Here is a 12,544-nt window from a genome sequence, read left to right on the forward strand (position 1 = left end):
TTTTAATAAACAAATTATACTTGCTTTGATTCATTCTTTTAAATAGAACAGATAGGTGGAAGCTCCATCTCCATCTGTCTCTCTTCCTCCCCTATAGTGACCACTAACCTGAGAAGGGTGTATATTATTCCCATGCTTGTTCTTATACCTATACCTGTTAGCAATATATTTTCTTTTTCATGCTTAGACATGTAATTAAATGGAATTATACTATACCTATCATTCTGCACCTTTAGCCTCTCCAAATTATACTTTTGAGACTTATCCAATAGACAAATCTCTTGATAATTTTCACTGCTCATTGTGTGACTAACCCACCATTTGTTTATCCTTCCTCTTACTGAGGAATTAGGTTGTTTCTACTTTAATGCTCTTATAGAGTAGCAATGAACACCATGTGCAAGAGATTCATCAAGTGGATTCCCAGAAGTGAAATTTTGGGGGAACTTTCAACTTTAACTGTTGTCAAATTGCTCTCTGAAATGACTGGACCAATTTATACTCCCATCAGCAGTATAGGTAGTTTGGGTGCCCCAGTGGACTGGTGTTTGACACCCTGAGAAATCTGAAGCAAAAGGCTCACTGAGGCAGTTTAGGGGAAGGGATAGGAGAAGAGCAGAGAATGACTGCTGCAAGAGGATCAGTCTGCATGCCCAGAATTTGTCGGCACAAAGGATGTGCAAGTGTTTACCACAAAACAAGTGTGGGCACCATAAGACATCCAGCTGAGGATCACCTAAGAGCTGTGCGAGAGGCCCGGGTGGAAGGACAGACTTCAGCACAGACAACCTGAAGGTATCATCTAATGCCTAAGGGCTGTAAAAGGAGAACTGCATTTGCCTTGCCAGAGGAACCGAATATGAGTTCTTCCCTGGTGGATTGATAAAAGAAATCGGAAGAGTGCTCACAAGAATCGGCTTTAGACATCTGCCAACGTCACACAGCGCTGATCATCTACAACCACAGCACTGACAGTCAGGTAAGAACTTTCCAGTTCCTCTTTACTGTCCTCCCCCCTCCTCCTGCAACCCTGTCTAGGTTGGGGGGTCAGAGGGGTGGAGGGTAGGGTATGGAAGGAAGCCTGGGTGGAGAAAGAAGAGAAACCCACCATAACCCCGTCCCCAAAAGCCAGCTTCCTGTTGGCAGTAGGCCAGAGCTGAATGAGAGAGAAGCCTCAACGATAAATCAAGTTTGGAATTTTGACTGGACATATTAATTACCGAAATGACACTGTTTTATGACCTTAAGAGACTGTACAGTAGGACCTTTTATAATCTAAGAGTGACCAGAAAAGTCATGACTCTATCCTCTATCTGAATTTTCATCTAAAGACAGAAGAACTAGGCCCAATGAATAAATAGAAATGGACAGTAGGAGAGAAACACAAAGTTGCTTCATAATTGTATTCCAACGTGATGCTTGTTCAATATTAACAAACATTCCCTTAGGGTGGCTTTATCCTCCCCTCTAGAAAGCTTCCAGTCAATAAATGCAATTTGTTTTAAAATTTTGGCTAAGCCATATATAATTTAAAGAGAAAGCTACCAAAAACTTTGTGATGCTTCCAAAGCCAAATGAAGTTGATTTGGAAATTCAATACTATTCTGAGTAGGTATCGAAGCAACCGTACTATTTCCTGTAATTAACTGGAATGACTAAGTATTCACAGTAATAGCTTTCACCAATAGCTCAAGCACTTATAATAGGCAAGTAGAAACAAACCGAAAAAGAAATCCTTATATTTCACCCACCAAAGTATGATAGGTATTACAGAATGAACAGAAAGGACAAATATTTAATATAAATGTTCTACTTAGTAGAATGGAGAGCATCACTCATTTTCGGAGAATAAATTATATACATTATTTTATATCATTAAGTAGTAATATCATTTGGTATATGTGAACATTAGTCTTACAGCAGCAGGTGCACATAAGACTAAATATGTTATTTTTTCTTAATATTGTAGTTCCTAATAGAAACTGAGTAACACAAGTCCTGCAAAAATACCTCCTTTCAGGGTCTAGGATGAAAAAACTCACAAATGAAAAAGTCAGAGAAAGAATATACCTCATTTTAAAGACACCAAGTTTTATTAAAATTATTTTTCCATGTTGTATACAAACTGAACTTTGGAATTAAATCGAGATATACTTTCAGAATAATTCTAGGGTTAAAAGGCACAGTGCAAATGTAAATTACTGCAAATCAGCAAAATCCAAAATAACTTAAAAAATTATTTTTAGCACAAAAAATTTCCTTGAAGTAAAATTCAGAGCATCGCAACATCACCAGAATACCTAGTTTGACACTTGATTTTTTTCCATTCATCTTCAAGCTGGATTAAGACATTAACCATAATATTGTGGAATGTTCAGCATTTATGTTTGGTGACCACACATATATGATCTGTATAACCAGTTAGAATTTCATTTATTCAGACAAGTTGGTGATTTTGGGATACTCCAACCTGGAGAGAGTAAGTGATCTTAACATAAAATGTGACAGAGGAAGTAACTCACACCAAATTTAGTAAAGATTAACTAACGTTATCGACAAACCTAAACAAAGGACATTTGTGGATGCTTTCAAACTATATGAAATAGCAAATTGGATAAATATTCTTACTAACTAGATGCTCACAATTTCAAATCAAGAAATTACTAGCCACTCTAAAAACAGAATTAGGGAAGAAGAGTGATTTTAGAACAGACTTCCAGTCTTCCATTTCAATAGTTTTTCACCAAGAAAACATGAGGTAATTTAATATACTCACATTTCTGTGAAACACAAATGAGGAAGAGGTCTGTTAAAAACATGGAGTACATTATTGTTTCTAATTTTAAATCTCCTCTTAGGTTTTATAAGCTTTGAAATGCCAAGTCCAGCTTTAAAACATCATGATGAGTAATTATAGATGAATAATAATACAGAAAGTGTACATCCTAGGAGGCATCTGTAGGCGTTTTAATTTGGAAATAAGCATTCTGAGATAATGCTAATAGCGGTGTAGAGAAAAAAAAGTTTAAAAAAATTCAGAGTTTTGGGAATCCTCTTATCTTTCCTGGATTTCGTTTTAATCATCTCCACCACAGAGAATAAGCAGCACTTTCCTGTAGTCTCCAGATGTGTCACCCTAGAGGACAAAGAAATCGAGGTTACAGTCAGATAAATGGGTTTTATTTATTTACTTATTTTTCATTAAATTTTATTGGGGTGACAATTTTAGTAAAGTGACATAGATTTCAAGTGTACGATTCTGTATTACATCATCCATATGTATCACAGTGTGTGTTCACCACCCAAAGTCAGTTCTCCTTCCATCACCGGGTATTCAATCCCCTTTACCCTCATCTACCACCCTCCTCCCTGATAAATGAGTTTTCAAATGGAATACACAGCTCAAAGTCATCTAGGTTTACTTTTTTAAGCTTGTCTACATTTTTCTGAGATTTTTTTAATCACGTGTTATTTTTATTACAAAAGTAATTCTTGTTTAATGGAGAAAATAAAGACATAAAAGAACATAAAAATCATCCATAATTCCACCAGCTAGAGATTACTATTCTTAACATCTTGGTTTATGTATATCCTTCTAGACATTTTGCTATGCATGTAGATTCCTATGTGATGGGACTGCAGTATTCTTCTGTATTCTGTTTTACTTAATATAGCCCGAAGATTTCTCTATGTTAATTCATTAAATGTTCTTCTACAGCATCATTCTTTAATGATTACCAATTATCCACTGCACACAGGTAAAATAATTTATTGGATCACTCCCCCATTGTTGGATACTTATGTTGTTTCTAATTTTGCACTCTTATAAATACTGCTGCAATAAACATAGTTAAATTTTTGTGCATTTTCTTGATGATTTACTCAGGATAAATTTTCACAAAATGGCAATTACTGGATAAATGATCATGCATTTTCTTAATCCTTTTGATGTGGGTTGGTTGCAAAATAGCCTTCCAGAAGGTGCTATGATGTCTACAAAGAAATTTTTATGGCTGAATTAACAGATCAATTTTTGTTAGTGCTTCATGGGCACTAGAAAAGATGGAATCTGTTTATAGGGTTCAAAGTTTAATATTTATCTATTAAAATAAACCTTAATATATCTTTGTTTATACTTTGCCTCACTGATCTGCCAAAGAATAAGAATATGTTAGTCTCCCTAGCGTAGTATTTCTACCAGTGTCTTCTGTCGGAGCATCAAGTTTTTTATTTATATATTTGAATACATACAATTTGGCACCTAAAGTTTCATGAGAATTTACTCTGTTGTAAATTGCTGCCTTTATGAATACAAAGTGATCCACTTTCTCTTATTTAATGCTTTTTCTCTTTAAATTCTTCTTTTTTTTTCTTATAGTGTAATCCCTGCTTTCTTTTTTGAATTTGTCAAATGTTTTCTTCACTTGTTTCTTATAAACAGCATGGAGTTGGATTTTATATTTTTACCTTATCTGAGAGTTTACTTATTTTTATTGTAACTTACATTTTTACCTTCTGTCATTTTTTTTCTATTACTTACATACTTTATATTTCTTTTATGATCCTTTTGACAATTGTTATTGAATGGGCAATGCATTCCTTATTTTCAGTTTTTCCACTGTTGTGTGAATGTGTGTATGTGCATATGTTTACATACTTACATGTATATTAATATTGTAATATAAATTTACTTATAGTGATGTTTCCCCAGGCCAATAAATATTTTTGTACCCCATCATTTTAGTGTCTATATAGTATTACATTGCATGGATTTTCCATAATTTATTTAAATCATCCCCTATTGGTTAATAAAAGTAATTATAATAAATTATGCACTATAAAAGTATGTCATATTATTTATTCAAATATAAATAATGTAAACCAATGTAAATAACAAATAATGCTACAGTGAAAATATAATATTTACTGTACTTTTCACATTTCATAAAGCAATTTTATTCAGATTCTTTCATAGATTTCTAAAAATTGTGGTAAAATATATATTATATAATAAAATTTGCCTTTTTAGCCATTTTTGAGTGTATAATTCCATGGCACTAATTACATTCACAATGTTGTGCAACCCTCATCACTATTTCCAAAACCCTTATTTACATCACCCCAAACAGAAACTGTGTTACCAGGAAGCAGTAATTCCCCATTTCTCCCTCAACCCTTGTCCCTGATAACCAAAATCTATTAATACTTTCTGTCTCTATAAACTTACCTATTCTATATATTTTATGTAAGTGAAATCATACAGTATTTGTCCTTTTGTGTCTGGTTTATTTCACTTAGCATGTTTTTCAAGGTTCACCCATGTTTCAGAAACTTCATTCTTTTGATGTATGTATATACTACATTTTGTTTATCTGTTGATGGATAAACAAAGGTTGTTTCCACCTTTGGCCATTGTGAATACTGTTTACATTGGTGGACAAGTATCTGTTTGAGTCCCTGCTTACATTTCTTTTGAGTATATACCTGGGAGTGGAACTGCTGGGCCATATGGTAATTCTATGTTTAACTTTTTGAGGAGCACCATTTTACATTACCACCAGAAATACATGAGGTTCCAGTTTCTCTATATTCTCACCAATATTTTTCTTTTTTTTAAAAAAATTATACTCATCCTAGTATGGTATTTCATTGTGGTTTTTATTTGCATTTCCTAATAATTAATGATTTTGAGCATCTTTTCATGTGCTTATTCCCCATTTGTATATCTTCCTTGGAGAAATGTCTATTCAAATCCTTTCTTGTTTTTAAATTGGGTTGCTTATCTTTTTGTTATTGAGTTATAGGAGTTCTTTATAAATTCTGGATAGTAAGCCATTATCAGATATGATTTGTAAATAGTTTCTCCCATTCTGTGGGTTAATTTTATTTTCTCTAAAGAAATTCCTAAACATATAATGGCTAAGTAAGAGGTAGAGTTCATTTTTTAAATATTTATTGCCATGTACTCTCCAGAAAAGTTAGACCAGTTAATAGTCCTTTCATAAGAGATGATGTTCCCAACGCTGGTTATGAACTCCATAAATTTTGTGACAGTATTAGGTGAAAAGTGATGACTTGTTTTTATTCACAATTCATTGAATATTAGTGAGATTGAACATTTTTTATAAATTGAATATTTGTTTCATCTTTTATGAAGTGCATATTTAATATCCTTTGCCCAGTTTTCTCTTTGGGTTTTTCTCTTTTTTCTTCGTGATTTGTAGAAGCTCTTAATATAGGGATATTAACTCTATATGTTACAAATATATTTTCCCATAACTTCATTAGGGTCATCTTTGAATCTTTAAAGTTTTTTACTTGCAGTTAGCCATACTTTAGCTCTGCAAAATAAAGTTACCTCATAGGCTGTACGGAAATGGAAACAAGTTCCTGAATAAATAATGCTACCATGAAAATCTGCAGCTCAAATCACCTAGTAGTTGTACCTCTCCAAGCTCTCAGTGGGATTCAGAGTATTTAATTCACAGATCAAACCCTGATTTGAATTTTGTTGTGTAGACATCACCAGCTTCTAGGGAAATGGGTCCTGGCTTCATGAGACACTTCTGGCTTCCTGGGAAGCAAAATCCCAGTAATGAAGGGTTTTCAGGAATGTGAATCATTCGTCATCACTCCCATGCCATGTTAGGATGCCTACAAGTCTGGTACCAGGTAAAGAACAGCCATCCAGGATAACTCACATGCTTTCCCATATTTTCAACATACCTCAGCTGGCCCTGGATAGGGTTCTGGATGACTGATTCAGTTTGCTTATTTTTCATTGTAAGCAGGTAGACAAAGAAACTGTACTCTTAAACATATTCATTAAGATATAATCTTTCTGTCTGGGGTCAACCAGAAATAATTACTATGTTTACAAGGCACACATTGCCAGGTTCTAACCTGGCAGAGATTTAAATATCTGTGTGAAGGGAGAAAGACTGGAAATACTGAATTAGAGTACCATCTTTAAAAGGTATGCTATCATCCAAGGAGAGGATAAGAAGTGTCTAAGTACCCAGGTCAGAACCCCAGCCTTTCATCAGAGCTTTCCCCTGGGCAAGGCTCGGTTCCTCCCGTGACGTACCTTGATGAAGGAGTATAGAGACTTTCCATAAAGCCTCTTAAAGTTTGCGCGGATGTCCAACATATCAATTTCCGCCCGAGAAACCATTACTCTGATAAGGGTGTCATCATCAGTGCCCAAACCCTAAGGAAGAAAACAAGATGCCCACATATAAGACTAGCTGGTTTCCAAACAGTGCAGTTCTTTAGTCTGTCGAGACAAGATGACGACGACTCTCCTGGTTACCATCCTTTGTACCTCAACAATAGGGACCTGTGGAATATCACTTCTCACGATGGTGTTCAAGGCTTGCAGCAGCTTACCTTTCCAACACTCCATGTTTTGACCAGAGGAGACCACTCTGTGTCATTCTAGAGACATACCCTGTATTCTCCAGCCTGTCTGTAAGAGGCATACCCTGTATTTTCCAGCCTGTCTGTAAGAGACATACCCTGTATTCTCTTACCTGCAATGATTCTTTCCTCCTATGTCATCCTTCCCTCCCCAACCTTACCAAAATCCTCTGAGATAAAACTTCCTTTAAGGTCCTGCTCAAACATAATAACTTTTATTCCTTTCTGATCCTCACTGAGTTTCTGCTAATAACACTAGATATAACTATATAAAAGAATATAAAAACTATATAAAAGAATATATTCTTTTCTGATCCTCACCCCCTAGACAAACAAATGTTGGGGGAAAAATATCCTTTCCCCTGTGTTCCTACAATATTTGGATCCTCAACTATTGTCTTACATTCTATTTTGTTCTTGTTGGTGTTTTGCACAGACCTGCTCCCCTTCAAAGCTAGAAGTTCTTTGAGAGCAAGGACTACATTTTGACCTTTCCTGCACCTCCCATAGTTCCCATTAAGGGTGCCCTCACAGAGTGCTGTGCATGCTGAGGAGCTTGGGCTCTGAAGCCAGATTGCCAGTGTTGCATCCCTGCTCCTCTACTTCTTCACTGAGGACCGTGGGCAAATTCCATTATCTTCTTTATGCCTCAGTTTTCTCATCTGTAAAATGGGGGTTGATAACAATATTTGCCCCATAAAGCTGTGGTGGGGATAAAATTAATCTGTATATATAAAGCATTAGGAACAATAATCATACATTATAAGTACTCAGTAAATATTATCTAGTGTTATTATTGGCAGACACTCAGTGAAGTATTTAATAAACTGAACTATTTCAGACTGATTTTGGCCAACCTGGGGGATATTTTGGCCAACCTGGGGGATATAAGTAAGCTTATGAAGGTGGACACAAGATATATCAGAGACATTCAGATGCTAAAAATTAGGCTATTTACCTTCATAGATTTATAAAGCCTTTCCGCAAAATAGGCAGATTTGTTCCTCATGCACTTTACTGTCAAGAGATAAAAAACAGAAATGAAAAGATTGCAGATAAAATCTCTAAGAAAAAAGTGACAGTTCCCTGTTTCCATAAGGTATGAAGTAGTGTCTGTCGATGCTTTATCAGAAACATTTTAGCCAAACAATGTTTTATGAACATAGGCTATATTGAAAGCATTTTCACAGATGGGAAGTACCCTCAGTTTATTGTCAACTTCCTGGAGAAATGATTAATAAAGGCCATTAAAGCCAAAGGCAGCATATGGTTTCAAAATGATTACCATCTCTACCATTTGTCCTAACCAGACTTGCAAGATACAGCTCGTATGGATTATCTTTCCCATGTCCTGAGATATAAAGGCACAGAGGCTATAAAATATATAAAGCCACATGGTATAACAACGATCAGGTTATAGATAATATTTCTTGTTTAAAATTTTGGATCATATCGTGAGTGCTTTAAACAATTTTTTTAATCCCTGAAAAAAAAAATCTACATCCCATGACAACAAACTGGTGACAAGGAAGAAAATCTGTAAGCGCTTGTTTCTCTACTCTCCACCCCTTAACAGCTTACCTATGGCCAGTAGGGCGTCTTCAAAGCTACCAGATGTTTCAGATTTAATACTTTGTTCAATATCCTTCTGTGATATCCTTTTGTACTCATCAAACACTACAAACAAGAACAGAATGGAATTACAAATAATAAAAAAAAAGAATAGAGGAAACTGAAATTTATGGACAGAATGAACATCTTTTAACTAGAACACACTATGTATTCTTCAGCATATTTCAAGAGGAAACTAATTAGCAATGTGGGTGAGAACCCGGAGGTGTATGGCAAGTGGAAAAGGCCCGAGGAGAGGAGGACATCAGGCAAGTCCTTTCCCTTATCGGAGACCCTGTTTTCTCACACAAAATGGAAATAACCTCTGGAGAGATTTGCTTTTCTCATTGTTTCCTTAATAAGCTGAATGTGTCTTTTTGTAAGTTTTGGCTTTGGCAATCACCTATGTTTTCATCTTCCTTTTGGCTCATCAAAACTAGAGCAATTCAACTTCTTCAAAACTGCGTCACATTTGAGAACAGCTGGTTGCATCTTTTAGTAGACTTTAACATAATTACATTTCTTTTTTTTTTTGCCAAGTATTTTTTAATGTGATGAACATATTTTCCCCTCTTGCTGTTTCCTGGAGCCTTCTTAGAATGGATATGTTTTACTTATCTTCTTAACATCACCTTCTTTGGGGTGCTGCCACCCCCAACAGTATGATTCTCACAGGGCTGTCAATCCAGGAACAACCCTGCCCCACAACACACACCATAAGCTCTACCAAATGAGGGAGCAGTTCACCCATCCAGGACCAATCAGTCTTACCCTCCTAGGAATTTTTTAATCGAGTAGATCATGGGGATGGCCAAAAACACTAAGTCATCTTTAACTTCAGAAAACATAATAATATGGGAAACCTGTTAAACTTCACGGGTGTCCTCTCAGAGGTTCTAAGTCAGCCAGCCAGTCTGAAGTAGGGGTTCATGAATTGGCATTTTTCACGGAGACCAGACTTAGGGAAACTCTGCCTTAGAAATAAAATCCATGACTCCTACTGAGATCCCAGAACTGCTTTGATTTCTGTTCTTTCTAGAGTTGTTTAGCTCTCCCTTCAATACAATGAGCCACCAGTGTTTTTCATTTTCCCTCTTGTCCAATTCTATATTTCCCTTTTTGAAAAAAAACTTAAGTTGGAGTCAGTGTATGAGTGAATGTTTAAATTTAAAAAAATTATTACAGTAAAAGATACATTGCCATTAATCCCACTGAAAATATTTTCCTTTCTTTCGAACACACTTATCCCATCATTCTTGCCACTTTCTGAAGCAAGTTCTAGAAGTCCTCTTTCGTGAGTGTCTTTAATTGCACTGTCATGGCTGCCCTGATGTCCTGAATTGATTCAAAACGTTTACCTTTCACGGTCATTTTAACTTTGAGGAAGAGCCAGAAGTCTCACAGTGCCAGATCTGTTGAATAAGGTGGATGAGGACACACCGTAATGTTTTTATTTGACAGAAATTGCTTTACCAGAAATGATGTGTGACATGGAGCTTTTCAATTGTGATCACAAAATACAGTGAATGCTGCTGCCGAGTGCCATCCAATGGAAAGGCAGGGATCTTCAATTCGGGAAGCGCCACGTCAAACTTTAGTAACAGTGTGTGACAAGTTTCAACTTGTTCAGTGCAGTCAGTCGGGTGTGAGCTATGGTTGAGAGAAGGTATGTTTTAAAGTGTGCTGTAAATTATCCTCCATCATGACAACACTCCATGTCACACATCGCTTCTGGTACAGCAATTTCTGTCAAATAAAACCATTACAGTGTGTCCTCATCCACCTTATTCACCGGCTCTGACACCGTGTGACTTCTGGCTCTTCCCCAAAGTCAAAATGGTTTAGGACATTGAGGCGGCCAGGACAGCTCAACTGAAGACACTCACGAAAGAGGACTTCCACAACTACTTCAGAAAGTGGCAAGAACGATGGGTTAAGTGTGTTCGAAGTGAGGGGGAGTATTTTGAGGGGGATTAATGGCAATGTGTCTTTTACCGTAATAATTTTTTTTAAATTTAAACATTTACCATATTGTTTGATCACACCTCGTATATTGCTTGGAATAAAAAAAATCTAATTGACACATTTTCTAAACCTCAGTCTTTTCCACTGTAAAAGGGGGGAAATGATAGCTGCTCCACTGGAATATTGCAACAAACAATGTTTACAGTATGCTTAGCACTGCACCTAGAAGATAAGAGTATTAACAAAACCTCAGTTATTATGAATCGCCACTATTATTGTTGGTTGGTAAGAAACTCATGAAGTTTTCTTCATCCAAAGAGTGCTTAAAAGACTATCTTCCAGTGACTTACAAGCAGATAGTGTTTTATCACTGCCTAACTACTGACTTGCTCCTGGACGTGAAAGTTGACAATGTATTTGCATGAAATCGGCTTCTGAGGACCTGCAGTTCTCAGAAAGTACCACTAGGGGGAGACTTGTGTTATTAGTAATTAGGCCAGGGAAGGCAAATTAGGAGCTGAGTCAGAAAGTGCATCAGATAGTGGCCCATGACATTTATTAACAGGAGTAATCACCTATTTCTTGTCACTGTGGAATATCTGAAATAATTGCAGCTTCCAATGTGTTGCAATTTTCAACTACTTTATGTTTTCAATTTAGAAAACTCATTCTTCTCAAATTTCCTACGTGTTTTGTAAATTGTGTGTGATTATAAGGGCACAGTGGTTCTATAAAATTATGACATAGCATAAAGACTTAAAGAGCTTATAAAAAAGATGAAAGATATTATTAAACCTTTATTGCTGTTTACAAGAAGAAAATAAACCTGACAATGAATATTGTACAATTGTTTATCTTTTCCCCAAAGAAGTTAAAGGCACTTTATGAAGACTAGCATTATCAGAAGCAAATTAGAAACATTCCACATAGGAAATAAAACTTTAAATTATCCACTATTCGTCTGATGCAACATATCCCCTAAAGAAATCACTTCTACTAGTTTTACAACTTGAATGTTAAACAGGAATGAATGTCAACCAACATTTTTATTTTCCTGCTTGCTGATGTACTGAAAATATTTTCTTATGTAATTAAATTTAAATTGAGCTGCTTTAGAAAAAGGACTATGAAGATCAGTTTCCTATAAATAGGAATGCCAAACTTCTATGAATACATTGTGTATCTGCTAATTATTCATGATTAACCTTTCAGAAATTGGCCCTCATGCACGTCGTTGCACTCATATATATCCGAGGTAAGATATGTAAGACAATTCAGGACAATCAGTTCCTTGTACCACGTACAGGGGAAAAGGTTATCAATTAACTATGGGCAATATAGTCTTCAGTTCCTTTTAAACAGTTTCTTTGGAAGATGAGGCAAGTGCCTTACCGTGCAACAGATGATTTCGATTCCGGGAACAGAGAACAGTTAGAAATTTCACCTCATCTGTCCCCCATTTCTTCTCTCCAGCCTCATAAAGGTCCTGAAGCCAAACAAAGCACAAATTTAAAACACCATAGAGAAGGTGCCAGGACATATCCAAATA

The 12,544-nt window shown here is 35.8% G+C and overlaps 1 protein-coding gene across 3 annotated transcripts in view; it reads right to left on the minus strand.

The window, feature by feature from the left end:
* Positions 1-1,391: 1,391 nt before the first annotated feature.
* The window catches only part of ANXA4 (annexin A4), a 55,870-nt gene continuing 44,717 nt past the window's right edge, over positions 1,392-12,544 (minus strand). For 2 of the 3 annotated variants that reach the window (XM_081068411.1, XM_081068410.1), the window contains 5 exons: positions 12,388-12,481; positions 9,001-9,096; positions 8,378-8,436; positions 7,088-7,210; positions 1,724-3,136 (listed from right to left, as the gene is read on the minus strand). In XM_081068411.1, the coding sequence (XP_080924537.1) occupies positions 3,077-3,136; positions 7,088-7,210; positions 8,378-8,436; positions 9,001-9,096; positions 12,388-12,481 (432 nt within the window). In that variant the 3' untranslated portion in view covers positions 1,724-3,076. Of the gene's footprint in view, positions 3,137-7,087; positions 7,211-8,377; positions 8,437-9,000; positions 9,097-12,387; positions 12,482-12,544 lie in introns of all 3 variants that reach the window. The other variant, XM_081068409.1, reaches the window with a different exon arrangement.

The sequence above is a fragment of the Rhinolophus hipposideros genome, assembly GCF_964194185.1.
Source record: "Rhinolophus hipposideros genome assembly, chromosome: 12".
Classification (NCBI taxonomy): Eukaryota; Metazoa; Chordata; class Mammalia; order Chiroptera; family Rhinolophidae; genus Rhinolophus; species Rhinolophus hipposideros.